General features: G+C 41.3%; 1 protein-coding gene across 6 annotated transcripts in view; it reads right to left on the bottom strand.

Annotated features, from left to right (window-relative positions):
* SEC24D (SEC24 homolog D, COPII coat complex component) overlaps positions 1 to 14,657 on the bottom strand; it is a 111,611-nt gene that overhangs the window by 12,826 nt on the left and 84,128 nt on the right. For 5 of the 6 annotated variants that reach the window (XM_032633434.1, XM_032633437.1, XM_032633435.1 and 2 more), the window contains 8 exons: positions 13,544 to 13,735; positions 12,496 to 12,589; positions 4,877 to 4,993; positions 3,699 to 3,869; positions 2,583 to 2,679; positions 2,305 to 2,450; positions 1,186 to 1,324; positions 278 to 396 (listed from right to left, as the gene is read on the bottom strand). In XM_032633434.1, coding sequence (XP_032489325.1) covers positions 278 to 396; positions 1,186 to 1,324; positions 2,305 to 2,450; positions 2,583 to 2,679; positions 3,699 to 3,869; positions 4,877 to 4,993; positions 12,496 to 12,589; positions 13,544 to 13,735 — 1,075 coding nt within the window. The remainder of the gene's footprint in view (positions 1 to 277; positions 397 to 1,185; positions 1,325 to 2,304; positions 2,451 to 2,582; positions 2,680 to 3,698; positions 3,870 to 4,876; positions 4,994 to 12,495; positions 12,590 to 13,543; positions 13,736 to 14,657) is intronic. The other variant, XM_032633438.1, reaches the window with a different exon arrangement.

Below are 14,657 nucleotides of genomic sequence, written 5' to 3'. Positions count from 1 at the left end.
ATATTGACATTTCTTACATGTAACATGCTTTTGTTTTAAATAATGTAGTGACCCTCAGCACATTTTTGGGTTCATGCATCTTGTAAAGCCACTAAGCATTTTAATGTTGCTATAAATAAACCACAGTCCCCCCAAAATGGCATTGTCAATCTTGGCTGTATGGTTTACTATACAGCATCTAAGTGCCTGGAACATCATAAGCCTTTACTAGCAGAACGCTGAATGAACAAGTAGGTGTTTGTAACACTTCAGCACCTGAGGACAGCAGGTAACTTACCTGGCTGGCTGCAGACGGACTAGCACAATTCTTCCGGTAACAGGCCAACATGTGGGCGGTCTGATTAACCAGAATTTCCCTGATGACCTTCAAGGGCTGGTGTAGAACTGCTTTAAAAGCTACTTGCACAAAACAATGAAAAGGGCATCAAAGGTTTAGCTCAGAAATAGATCCCTTCAAGTAATAATAAAAAAATTGCTCTTCACACCACTCAGCAAGGGATAACAGCATTTAAAAATGTTCACGCCATGTGTTAATGCTCTCCTCTTGACTAATTATAATTTAGCAAATGAAGAATAGCCTACCTACAACAATAGGCAGGTAATTGGTCCAGAATTTTCCTCAGAATATTAGAAAGAGAACTCTGCACACACACAGAAAAGAAAGACCAGTTTACTACCTTCTGATGTTCTGAATTCTTATGGGCTGGACTGCTCGCTCTTCTAAACCTTAGTGTAGCCTTTCAATTGGGGTTTGGAGCAGGGAGGGGAGAAGAAGCCAGAAAACTCCACCTCAGGCCCCTACCACTTCCGAATTATCTTGGTATGGATAAGCAAATTCAGTCTCACATGAGGGACCATCTTCTATTATCCTCGTGTCCTAGAGGGCACACACTCATACCATAATGAGTCTAAGTTATCACCTTCCTCAATTTCAACTCAGTCCCCCTGGGAAAGAAACTTTAAACAAAACTGGATAGCACGGGCCTGACTCACTGCTCTCCTTATTAGTCTAGAGTTAGAAATGCTGATTATTCTCCGTCACCCTTTGCTTTTACAAATTCTGAATTTACCCACCGAAAGGCTGCACAACTGCAGGACCTGTCAGCTACTAACTCGATTAACCAACGAGGCCTGCCTGCACTACCAGGCAAGGTACACTGCACCCCAGAATTAGCAAAGTGTTACCTGACTTGGCAAAGAAGTTGATAAGGGCATCAGTCTCGCAGCTCTTATAGAGATCAGCCAGCTGGGAGCTGCAGTTCAAGCCCAGATTGTGAATCCGAAGTCTTCTCTGCCCGCTGACAGTCGTGTAAAGCACGGCACACTGCAGAGGCAACATGGAGGGCACATGTTTTTCTGGTTAACATATTCACCCAAGCTAGCCTGACATTTACATTTACAGAACAGTGTGTACAGCCAAAAGACCTCTGAACTTTCCTACAGGGTTTTTTCTATTATTGCTAAAGACTGAACAACAACACATAAGGGAGGAATAATGACCAGTCATACACTGGGTTCTCATGTAGCATTTCACTGGTTTAAACTTAATGGGGCTATTCACGTGCAAATAACTGTGCATTTCCACAACTAGTCTACATTTCCTAGCTCAGATTTTATTACCAGGGATCCAGGTCCAGAAATAATACCTTCATGTTCTCATAGTCCTCCTCAAGGCTCACTTCGATTAAAAATGGACAACTAGCTTTGGTGAGGTACTTAGGTTTTATACTAATAATATATGCATACATTGCAAAAATGCAAACAAGTCACCATTTCCCCAAATAGGTGTGATTTTAAAATAAACAGTTTTTCCTCAACTTGATGCCAGACTCTCTCCTTTCTTTGAGGGTGACGCTCGTGTCTGAAAACTATGACCATTAGAATCTCTCCTGTTTTAATTCAAAGTCTCCATGGCTTCTAGTTAATCTTATTTGCTACAAAGCCAAATCCTATCGTTACTTGCTTCTGTTACAACACGTCTCAGCAATGGTGTCCCGCACACGGCAGTCAGGAATGCAGCAAACCAGTGAGTGAGTGGGTACTGATGCCTGTCATTCTGACCTCAAGTCTGCGGGGCTCTCATGCAAAGACATACATAATGGTTACTTCACATAAATAGCATATGTGAATCAGTATGGAGAATATACCACAGAGTGCTCTAATCTAGTGACTTCTGCGTTTGGAGAAATGGAGTTGAATTTCTTTATGGAGAGACTAACATAGTTGATGGCCCTGGAGTCTCCCCCACTGATCACTGTCAGTAACAAACTACAAAGCAAAAGATGGGAAGACATTTTAGATCACCTGGATTAAGGCTCCACTGTCTTCACTGAGTTTGTCATCATGCTTGAACTCCACAGTCACTGCCTTGTCACAGTCAATGGCTGCCATCTCTACATCGGTGGTGTTGTTCATATAGATGCCACCAAAGAAGTCAGTGGCTCTGAAACCTAAGGATGAGGGAAAAGGGAAATTTTGGTTCTCCTTATTTTACTGTTATTTACTTTGTTGGCCTGTCAATGAGCTTGAAGAGGAAACAATTATACAACAGAGACCTGAAAAATAATAAAAACGAGAAGTACCTGTGCTGGTACGAACCCTCATAATAGCATCAAATCCTATTTTCTTCTCAATATCATTTCTGAGGTCATTCAAAAATTGTTGGCTGTCCAAGTGCACCTAAAAAAATAAAGTATGATCATGCCCACCAGGTGGCAGCAAAATACTTAAAATAACAATTCTTTTTTAAACAAATCTTGATTAAAACCTACTTTATCCAGAAATCTCAGAAAGGGTTCTGAAAGCTTTTTCAGTGTCATTTCATTTATAATCTTTGGTCTTATCAAATCCCTCATCTAGTTCCTAATATAAATACGTATGTAGCTAGGCAATGAAAAATAACTGCTTTCATCAAAATACAACTAGATGATGAACACTGTCATTTATGTTGGGGGAACACTCGTTCCCCCTCCACGTTTCCCTCTGGAGGTACATAACTTAGAGGCGCCCCCCAACCTCTTCTCCTCAGGGGAGGACAGGTGACTTATCCAATTTCTAAGCTTGGGAAAAGGAACTGGGCAGGTGTAGCTTGGCCTCTTCCACATCTTCTTTTTGGGGAAGCAGCCTGCCTGCAGGAAGCACACGCTTCCTGGCCCTCAGTACAGTAGCAGGAGGCAGGAGTCCGCAGAAGACGCTTTTGTCTGTGCCGCCTCGTGTAAAGTTTGTCTCACTGGGGAAAGCGCTAGCAAGCCCACTTGTCCACAGACCTAGGTCCGTTCCAGGGCTGGCGTTCTAATCGTCTCTTGACTCTGTCTCTCAGTTCAGGCTTGGAGGGGGCGGGGGGAGTATCATGAACTGACCCGCCCCATATCATAACACTTTAAAACAAATATATAGTCACTTTAAAAACAATACCTTAAATATATTTAATATAAAATACCAAGATTTTATATTAAATATATTTCCCCCCAACATGGAAGCTTAACATTGACATTCAACTCTGAGGCTGAATGAGTCAATCTGTGGCCATACCCTAGGGAGCAGGCAAGCAATTCCTAACCATCTGTCCATCCTTTTCCATCGGACCTAGAATTTACATTTGTCGGCTGCCCACAAGGGGGCACAGCTTTCTCACAGATCTAAGCACCAAAAGTAAACCAGCAGTGGAAAACCGAGGCAAACAAATTGCTGGCCTTTACCTGGAAATTGTTGTACTTATAGAGGGTTCCTCCCGTGAGCTGAGGCACGAGACCCAAGGAGGCCACGTCCACGTACTGACTGGGGAAGAGGAAGAGCGTCACGCAGCAGCCGTGAGCCACGCAGTCCTTGGCTAGAGGGTCGTAGACATTTGTCTGGGGCTGGAAAAGGATCTGAAGAAAAAGATACACAAAGGGAAAAAAGAAAAACCACGTAATGTTTCTGGTTTCTGTTTTTAATTTCTATTGAATTCTCACTGAAGTTGTCGTTTTTGTTTTTTTATTTTGCGGTACACGGTCCTCTCACTGTTGCCTCTCGCGTTGCGGAGCACGGGCTCCGGATGCGCAGGCTCAGCGGCCATGGCTCACGGGCCCAGCCGCTCCGCGGCATGTGGGATCTTCCCGGACCGGGGCACAAACCTGTGTCCCCTGCATCGGCAGGCGGACTCTCAACCACTGCGCCACCAGGGAAGCCCCTCACTGAAGTTTTTTAAATGAATTATTTTTCCTAGTTAAGTGCAGAAGAAGTGAGCCGTGATAATCATCAGTGCAGAGGCCATGTGTCGAGCACCCTGTGCGCCAGGCGTGCGCCGTGTTTAATACACATATGTGCGCAATGTTATCTGATCTTTCGACAGCTCTAAGGAAGCTGATGTTTAGTCCTCCCTTTGACAGACCGAGGTGAGGCAACTTGGTTGGTGTCACGTGGCCGCGGCTGGATGCTTACCTCATGGTTTATCCTTTCCCCCGACTTGTCCCCACGGCTACACTGCCAGAGAGGGTCTGAGCCTTTAAGCATATTTTGAGCCCCAGGCACGTCTACTTCATGCCTCGGGAGTGCTGTCATACGGGACCGTCCACTGCATTCGCCCTCTACCTTGATCTTCTTTCTGCATTTCCCCCCATTTCTTCCATTCCCCTAGTAGTCTTATTACTCAGTCTCCTACACAGATTATACATGAAAAAAGTCTGAGACCTTATTTCAGACATCAGTTTTTCTAGGAATATACAATTTCCTAAATTATTTACAATTCAAAATTTTCCTACAAAATACAATGTCCTGGACTTATACATTACATGTAGCTTCTCCCCTTTTCCTATACAAAGCACACGCTCCCTCTCCCTTTATTCCATCTTAAGAACTGACATACGGACTTCAAAGGGCAACTGTTTACAAATACCTTCTCTTTGTCCGTATTAATCAGTTTTTTGTCATCTCTGTTTTTGAGCTTCCCTGGTGCTTCTGCAGTTGGCAAGGAGGAATGGAAGATGAACAGCTTCCCGGGACAGTCAGCTGCCTGGGGGGGGAAAAAAAAGAGTCTTGGGTGGGAAGTTTTATTTTAAGGGACTCAGGAAAGTAAAATCTAAGTACTTTCTAGGAGCCAAGCACTGTATACATCTCATTAAGACTCACAGTAACCTTGTGTCTTCTACAGATTGGGAAACTGAGGCTCAGGGAGGCTAAGTGATTTGCCTAAAGTCACACAAGTTATAAACGAAGGGGCCAATTTTTTTGGGGGGGGGGCCACACTGTGCGGCTTGCAGGATCTTCGTTCCCTGATCAGGGAATCGCACCTGGGCCCACAGCAGTGAAAGCACCAGGTCCTAACCACTGGACCACCAGGGAATTCCCCAAAGAGTCAATGTATAAATGTAGGTCTCTATACCATGATGCTTTAAACACCTATTAAAATGATGTGTCCAGGTAAAAATACTTTCTCATTTAGCCAACAGTAGTCTTTCAGGACCAGGTAAATCCTCTGATGATAGGATTCCCAGGATCATGATGTAATACAAGCTCTTCTTTGAAATCATTAGTAAACAGATTAAACCTGAAGGGGTACTTCAAGGAAGAATGGACAAGAATGCAGCGGCGGTGTGGCAACAGCAGACAAAAGGAATCGGCTATCAGGCAAGATGACAAAAGGAAAAAACGCGGGATCAACATCACACTATCTGTAGTCCCTGGGAAGCAACAAAAAGCCCAGGGAGGCTCCACTGAAAGTCAAATCAGCATTAAAAATATTAAAAATCTTATTTAGGGAGCTAAGAAGTAACGTACAAGGAAAATTTACTGAAATTAAATGATTCAGTATATTGCTCCTCTCCCATCTTGCCTCTCTCCAAACCATCCAGGCACACTGTTGCCTTGAAATAATTTCAAGGCAACTGTTCTGATCACATAGGTGACTTTTCTCCTCAAGACTCCTGAAGGCTTTCCATTACAGGATAAAGTCCACATTCCTTTATCTGGTGGGAGCAGGAAGGCCGGGAAACAGTGAGATGTGTTGCTACCAACGTTCGTTCGTTCGCCGTGTGCAGCTCTGCACCAGACCCTTCGCGCACATTTCTTATGTAATACAACCTGGTGACAAAGGTAGTATTGTCTGCATGTTAAGGATAGGAAAACTGAGGCTCATCCAATCTGGCGAGGTCACACAGCCTGTGAACAACAGTTTTGAGGCCCTTTGGAGTTTCGTCTGAATCTGTCTTTCCAGTCTAATCTCGCCCCTGACCATCCCCTGCACTGAAGTTGCAGCCACACAACCTTCTTGCTTTCCTGGAACACACCACGTGCTTTACACACCTCCGTATTTGTTCCCTCTGCCTGGAATCCATCTTGCCTTTTCCTTGGCCTGGAGCTGTTGTTTGCACACTTGTGTGCCTGGGTCAGCTGCAAGATGTGAAGTCATTTGCTACTACTAATAAGGTACTTGGGTTTGTGAGTAAGTTCCTTAAAAAACAAATGAAGAGAATTCAAGGCTAGCCCTTTCTTAATGTGTCTCATCGAGTGACACTGTGATATGCTTTGTGGACTGGGTCCCAGCTGACACCCTGGGGAGGGTGTGTGACCCATGCCCCATCTTGTCTTTGCTGTGTGGCCAGTAGTGAGCAGTGACTTTATTGTTGCCCAAGTCTTTTACCGCAAATTACTGATACATAACAGCATTAATAAGAAGGAAGGCAAGGCTGAATGAAGAGCACGGACAGTGACTGACCCTCCATGTGTATACACACCACATAGGAGAAAGATGTTTTCAACACTTTGGCCAACAAAGACAGTAGTTCCAATGACCAAATCCAAGTAGAATTTCCAGTAATACTGATAATAACACGTTAAATACTTTGCAATTCTATGACTAAATTTTTTTCATTTCTATCACTTTTATAAAAGTACTTTTAATTTTAATCCAAGTAGCAGAAAAGGTATAAAACTTTTCTTAAAAGTCTATCTTTTCCCTGACTTTTCATGCCTCGCCTGCCCAATTCCCCTAAAGAATTCATTGTCAAAAACTCTTCTATCGGGCTTCCCTGGTGGCGCAGTGGTTGAGAGTCCGCCTGCCGATGCAGGGGACACGGGTTCGTGCCCGGGTCCGGGAAGATCCCACATGCCGCGGAGCAGCTGGGCCCGTGAGCCATAGCCGCTGAGCCTGAGCGTCCGGAGCCTGTGCTCCGCAACGGGAGAGGCCACAACAGTGAGAGGCCCGCGTACCGCAAAAAAATAAAAAATTCTTCTATCATCTAGATCTTCTGTACTCACAGATGCACGGTAACTTTATACCACAGTAGTTAAAAGCATGGGTCCTAGTTCCTAACTGCATGGGTTAGAATCCCAGCCATTTTATCAGCTAAGTGACACTGGGCAAAATATTTAACTTCTCTAAGCCTCAGCTACCTAATTATATGACACAGGAAACACAGTAACTACAAAATATTGTTGAGAGAATTCAATGGCCCAGGACATGGTGTTAATCATAATTACACATACATGATTGCCTAGTCAATATTACCTATGGAGTAAAACTCTGAAGGAAAAAAAAAAAGTACAATATTGAAAAAAATAAAGAAGCCATATTTATCTTTTTTCCTTATATAATGGCTATTAATTTCAGATTTATTATTTCATTAATCACATCCTTATAAAATCTTTTATGAGTAGCAATAAAAGAAAGAGCTCCTATGGCATTATATCCTTTATAATCCCTACAAAATTTATGTTTTTACCAAAATCTGATTGTGCCCACATACGTGCATCGTGTAGGGTTAGATGAATGACGTCATTCTTATTATGGTGGAAACAGGTTGAGAAAGGCTGGCCTGGAGAACCCATAGTTCGAAATTCAGCTCCGAGGTCCTTTCCTCTGAGAGATGTGTTATTAATCCCCCTCAGCAGAGCTGGTTGCCTCTACCTCTATGTCCCTACTCTGCTTTGTAAATAAGACTTTTCTAGAATTAATGACACTGTGTTACAACTTTAGGTATTCTACTGTCTTCCATGGATCACAGGCTCCATGAAAAAGGAAGGACCTTGATTTTTCTACAATGTGTTTCTCCAAGCCCCCTGCCCAGGGTCTGGTGCCTTTCGCTCTATAGATGCTCCATAAATTTTTGTGGAAGGAATGTTGTGATGTATCATCTTGAAACCAAATTTAAGCATATATTAAGACAACTGAAAGATAAATTCCCCCCACCTAATGATATATTTGAAGCATAACCACTAAAGGCCATTTCCCTCCAACATTTTGCCAAACTCTATTCATCTAGTTTTATGGGGGAAGTAAGAGCTAACTCAGAAAACTGTTCTGAGGCCAACTTAAAAGACAATGCCAGAAATTCACATATAGTTGAGTTATGAGTGTCAGATTTTGAAAGAGATGCAGATTTTGGAAGACTATATGGAAAAAAAGACACTAAGAGTACAAGAGGCTGCGGACACGGAAGCATGTACAACAGAAAATAGGGAATGGAAACCTTTAGTTGGATAGTTCAAGGGCTTTTGAGAAAGTATGCATCAGAAGTTACCAAACAGTCCCTCTTTATCTTTGTGACAAATTAGCACATGTTTTATGTTAGTTTTTGTCTACTCTCTTTCTCTGCTCCAAAAAGTTTATTACAGCTAATTATATATAGATTTTACTTGGCATCTCGCTGATAGAAAGTAGAGCTATAATTCAAATGGGGGAGTCCAGTTCTAAAATGTCTCCACTTGGACACAAATGAGAAACAATGCACTCTGATGCTCTCTCAGTTTCTCCTCCCCTCCACAGAGAATGAGACTCTCAGCTCCGGCCTCTCGTGCAGAACACCCTGAGCTACTCGGCTAACCTGCTGCGGTCCCGGACTTCCCAAAGTTACTCGTTGCTCTCCTCCCCCACCCCCTTTATTTTTTGCGAACATAAGCAATGAACATCACACATGGTATTACAGAGTTACATCTCTTCTACACTATGAGCAACTTAGAAGCAGGGACAGTAGTCCTTACATTGTCTTAACAAAACACAGGCATTTAATCAATCTTTGTTGATTGAAAGAATAAGTGAATGAATGATGTGGTCTCTTCAATATTTAGATATTACCCTGCAAATTCTCAAAAATGTTAGCTCTTACCTAATAATGACTTCAGGCAAGAATTTTAGTACCCTGTATACGTTATACAAATTTAAGTCTTACTGATTTTTAGCCACACGGGACCTGAAAAGATGATGAGATGATGTGACGGTCACAGGCAGCTAAGCTATCATACACACATCAGACATTTACACACATCAGACATTTACACACACACACACACTTTTATCTTACTTCGAATTTTTTTTCCTTCATCCAAACCTGATAAAGTTGCTACGAGGGAGAAAGTATCGAATTGTACTACAGCAGTGTCTGCTCTTATACAACGAATTATAATCACCCAGAATCTTCTTGGAAGATGCAGAAGAAACCTTTTTCATTAAGGTTATTTATGGCAATGGTCTATTTATACAAAAAAGTTTTGAGGAAACAGATGATTAAAGGTACATATATAATAGAAATGCTAAGGCAAATGTAAAAAACTGGAAATCACTAAGAAGGTCAGGGAAAAGAAATCGTTATATTAGAATATCTACCCTAAGTAGTATCTTAGTAGTTAAAGCTAAAAGAAACATTATGCGTTAGACTGCTTATAGCAACCGACTCTAGGAAACCAGCTAGCGAATCTTTCTACATGTAAGAGATTGAATCATGCAATAAGGTCTCCAGTTAATGTTCTACACAAGAAAGAACTTTCTTCATAGTGCTCTTTCTTAATTTAACCATTAATTAACAGCTTAGGGCAAGACATTAAATCATAGTTAAACACAAGCGTTCTTAGCGCAAGTGTAATGTGAAGTTGTACGGGTCAGGTATGCCATCTTCTCGTGAGTTAACTTAATGTAAGGATATTCCAAGAGATGGCAGAATGAATAACAATTCTTTATGCTGGTGGTTCCCAAATATGGATAATCAGCAGAGCAAGCTGGGGAGATAATGAATCAGGCAGGATCTCTGGAAGTGGGGCCAGAGATCTGCATTTGAAAAAAGTACCCGCCCTTTAATACGTGACTCCACGACTTGGGGCATGCCTGCCTTCCCGGTCTTCTGCAGCCGTGGAGTCTGTGTGAAGACGGGCTGGGAGAGCGATCTGCCAGCAGGCACAGGGCAGTAAGCACCACTAACATTATGTCCAACAGTGTCATTTTATAAAGGTAGCTTCTTACCTTCATATAAAGACAGTTCTTGGGACTTCCCTGGTGGCGCAGTGGTTAAGAATCCGCCTGCCAATGCAGGGGACACGGGTTTGAGCCCTGGTCTGGGAAGATCCCACATGCCGCGGAGCAACTAAGCCCGTGCGCCACAACTACTGAGCCTGCACTCTAGAGCCTGCGAGCCACAACTACTGAACACGTGTAACACAACTACTGAAGCCCGCACACCTAGAGCCCGTGCTCCACAACAAGAGAAGCCACCGCAATGAGAAGCCTGCACACTGCAATAAAGAGTAGCCCCCGCTATCCGCAACTAGAGAAAGCCCGCGCGCAGCAACAAGGACCCAACGCAGCCAAAAATAAATAAATAAATTTATAAAAGAAAAAAAGTTCTTTACCTTCTCTAAAGGGAGTTCATTCTACTTTGTAAGAATAATGCTACTTATTTACTTTGATATTTGTAAAGTTATTCTGATTATATTTAGATATTAGTTTCTTCTCATCTTTAAACTTCCGTGTAAAAGTACATGCTACTCTAACATTAAAAATTGCAAGTATAACAAAAAATAACATGCAAAAGACATGAAAGTAGATTGACTGAAATGCACTGGCCTCTGGCAAACGACAGGCAGCTGAGAACACTGAGAGCGCAGTTATGGTACTGAGCAACCTCGAAGTACATCATGCTTAATAAGAACACAGTGGTTTTCAGTCATGTATCATAATATCACATTTTAGATACGTGGAATGCATGTACACAAGGTGCTTTATATATTTTTTCTTTCAAGGCTGCTAAGCAGCCTCTAGACCTCTTGTGGACTGCCAGTGTGGAACCCATTGTGACAAGACAGTATTTGCTCCCTTTTAGAAACGATATATTCGTTTGAGCTGGGATTCTGGATGCGTGTTTTAATGAAGCCTGTATATTCTTTCATGGATGAAGCTTCCTCTGTGTGTGTGTGTGTGTGTGTGTGTGCGTGCACGCATGTGCCTGTCTTCTTTAAAATTTATTTACTAGCAACTAAAGAAGAGCCGTGCCGCACTCTTCTTTCCACTCTACTGTCTTAACTAATGATTTATTGGCTTATGAATATCCACTCATCTTTCAGGCATGAGCACGTGAATACAATGTTACTCCCAGTACTAACTTCTCAGAGTAGAAAGACTTGTAGCATCATGTATAACTTACCACGTATCAGGAAACTTACATATGAATTTCTAGACACCTTATTGGAGGAGAGAACAACAACAATTGCAAAACTCTTTCAAATTGAAACAGAAGATATTAGTCTTTAGCAATGTGGAATAAAATAGGAATTCCCAAGTCTTTCTGTAGTCCAAACAATGATCACTGCTGGCTTCCACGGGATGAAACTTAACATCTCCAAATCGCTTTCTGATGTAAAATTTATCTTTAATTTTATGTTAAATTAACTTGTATTGAGGCTTTTTGAGGGATATCTACGAGTCTTTGATCCCATAAGTGAATACTCTGAACACCAAAGAACCCAGGCAAGAATCACTGTGCTGGACCCAGACTATAACGTTTGGTCATAAAACTTATGTGTAAGTATTTCATAAACTTAATTCTGTAGGGGTGTTGTTGCTGTTTGTTACTACTGCTAGCCATTTTATCTTAAAAAATAATTCAAATGTAACTTTAATAATAAAATTTAAAAATCAATTTTAGGAACTAGCTGTCTGGGCCAAAGTGGTTTGACTCTTGTGCTAAGGTAATAATGATTAAGAGTAAGCACTTCCCAACCGTTCTGCCTTCCTCAGATTAATGTCTTTATTACTATGAAAACGACCAGAGTCCCTTGGGCTCAGCTTCCCAACCAGAGAGTCAGCCAACCCCACTCTGCTTCTGGCATTCAGCAAGGCCCCAGGCAGCATTCACTTCTGTCACTGAATGTGACGACCTTGCCCTTGCATGTTTGAAAATCCCAAGGAAGGAGAGAGATGGAGATTTTTCTTTTCATATCTGGTAGTTCAGATATTGTTGAAATAATTTAAAAATAGATCATATAAAGTTCACATAGAAGCCAAAAGGAGGAGCTAAACGGGAAACCCCGACAAAATCAGGTGTTCAGATGCTAACAGTGCTGGAATGTAAACGCTGGGAGCAAGCTGTGGTTTGGGCCGTTTCCTCCTGAGATTTGTAGGGAAGTTTGAACAGCCTCCAGCAACCTGCGTGTTTTAATGAAGGCTGTATCATCTTTCATGGATGAAAATTCCTGTGTGTGTGTGTGTTTTTAAAATTTATTTACTAGTAACTAAAAGGGCCTTCTTCTCACCTTTAGTGCTTCCATGCCAGCCTGGATGACAGGAGCAAAGACGGTCTCATTTTCATTAGAGTCTGCAAACATCTCTGGAATCTGGTCCAATAAACTGCAAGAAATGAATGAGCAAAAGGTTTTAAATATTTAGCATATTTGTAATAAACATCAGGAAATAAATCATGAACACTTCAGGCCTAAGTACATATGGTGTTTTTTTTACACTGAACACCTGTGGGTGACTTTCAGAGGTTATTCCTCAAGGAATGATATCCTGGCATGATTTGGCACCAAAATTTATGATTTGGTTGGAACATTTACAAAATCACACTCTATAGATTTTTTTTCTACTTACTACATTTCTGATCTCTTAGGCTATAGATTATGGAACAGTGGCTATATCATCACCAAGTACTCTCATGCACACTCAGGAAATAACTCCCTTGCATTGCCTTCCAGCAAAGAGAAGGGACTGGTAGGGCTGAGTATGTGTACTAAAAAAATTCCTCCTTTTAGATACCAGTCTGCAATGAAAAGAGACAGAACTAACACAAATAACAGAGTTTTATAATCCATGTGTTAAAGCCCCCTTGCTAATGACAAAACAAAATATGTGTGATTGAATCAAAACATTAAAAAAGAGAAAGACAGATTATCATATGATATCACTTGCATGTGGAATCTAAAAAAATGGTACAAATGAACCTATTTACAAAACAGAAATGGTCACAGATGTAGAAAACAAACTTATGGTTACCAAGGGGAGAAAGAGGTGGGGAGGGGTAACTTGGAGATTGGGATGGACACATACACACTACTATGTATAAAACAGATAGCTAATAAGGACCTACTGCATAGCACAGGGACCTCTACTCAGTGCTCTGTAATGACCTACATGGGAACAGAATCTAAAAGAGAGTGGATACAGGGATACGTATAACTGATTCCCTCTGCTGTACGGCAGAAACTAACACACCGTTGTAAACCAACTCTACCCCAATAAAGATTAATTTTTAAAAAACAGACAACTGATTAGGATCTAAATTATAAAGCACTCGATACTTACTTGTGAATCACAGATTGGGATTCTTGATAGCTGACAAGGAAACCATCCAACAGAGGAACAAAGACCTCGCTGACGTCGGTCACTACCATCATCTGGGGCCGTGCCAAAGTGCTCTTTACGTTAAAGAAATGGAGGACTTTGTTGTACGTGATGAAACCTACTCGAAGTGAGGAAGTCTCTTCCTGACCTTCCCTGTGAGAGAGGAAAAAAGGGTTTGACGTTCTTCCATGAAGTCCTGAGAGAGTGGCTTCTATGAGAAATTCAGTAAGAACACATTCTATAAAATATACAGAAGACATGTGTAAAGGTTTGGTCTTAATTATCATTTACAGGATATAGATAATACTGAGTCACAGTGGTAGGGGATGGGAGATACTACAAAACTAACAAGTTGATTTAAAAAAAAATTCTCAAAAATCTAGGTAAAAAACCAAATAGATATTATGAAAACATGTGCTCATATTTTCTACTATTTATTCTAACCATAGCAATTACAAGGTGCTTTTTTTCCCCCTCACAAACAGGCTAGGATTACTACAGTCTTTAGAAACAAAGCTCTCAGAAGTCACCAGAAGGTCAGAGTAACAAACGGCATACCTGAAGCAAGAGAAGGCATATTCAGATTACAAACAGGACAGCTATTTTTATCAAGAAAGGACTTGCTCCTCCTGTGTGATTTTTTTTTACACATTCTCAAGACTCTCAACAGAAAATGGGCTAGATTTTGAAAGCTATATACCATATAAACATATAGTGTAAATACTAAAATAAATCACATATACGAATTGACAGTGTAATCAATGTAATTCTTATTAGGTAACCATTTGTGATGGTCATGGCTAGAGAATAAAAGCAATAAAATCTCCAAAACTGTAACAAAACGTAAAAAAAAAATTTTTTTTTTTAGTAAAAATTTTTTTGAGGAATTCCAGGACAAGGCCTTAATCTTCCTGAAAGGAGTACAAAGGCATGAATATTGCTGTTAAAGTCTATACTGAGTATATTCAGAATTGAGTGGTCTAGACTCGTTTTTATTCTGTCTCTCCTCCCCCTCCCTCCTTCCACACCCCCTGCTAAAAAAACACACCTCGACACCACTGATATTCTTACTCAT

The sequence above is a fragment of the Phocoena sinus genome, chromosome 5 (genome assembly GCF_008692025.1).
Source record: "Phocoena sinus isolate mPhoSin1 chromosome 5, mPhoSin1.pri, whole genome shotgun sequence".
NCBI lineage: Eukaryota > Metazoa > Chordata > Mammalia > Artiodactyla > Phocoenidae > Phocoena > Phocoena sinus.
This window is presented reverse-complemented; position numbering and strand designations above follow the sequence as displayed.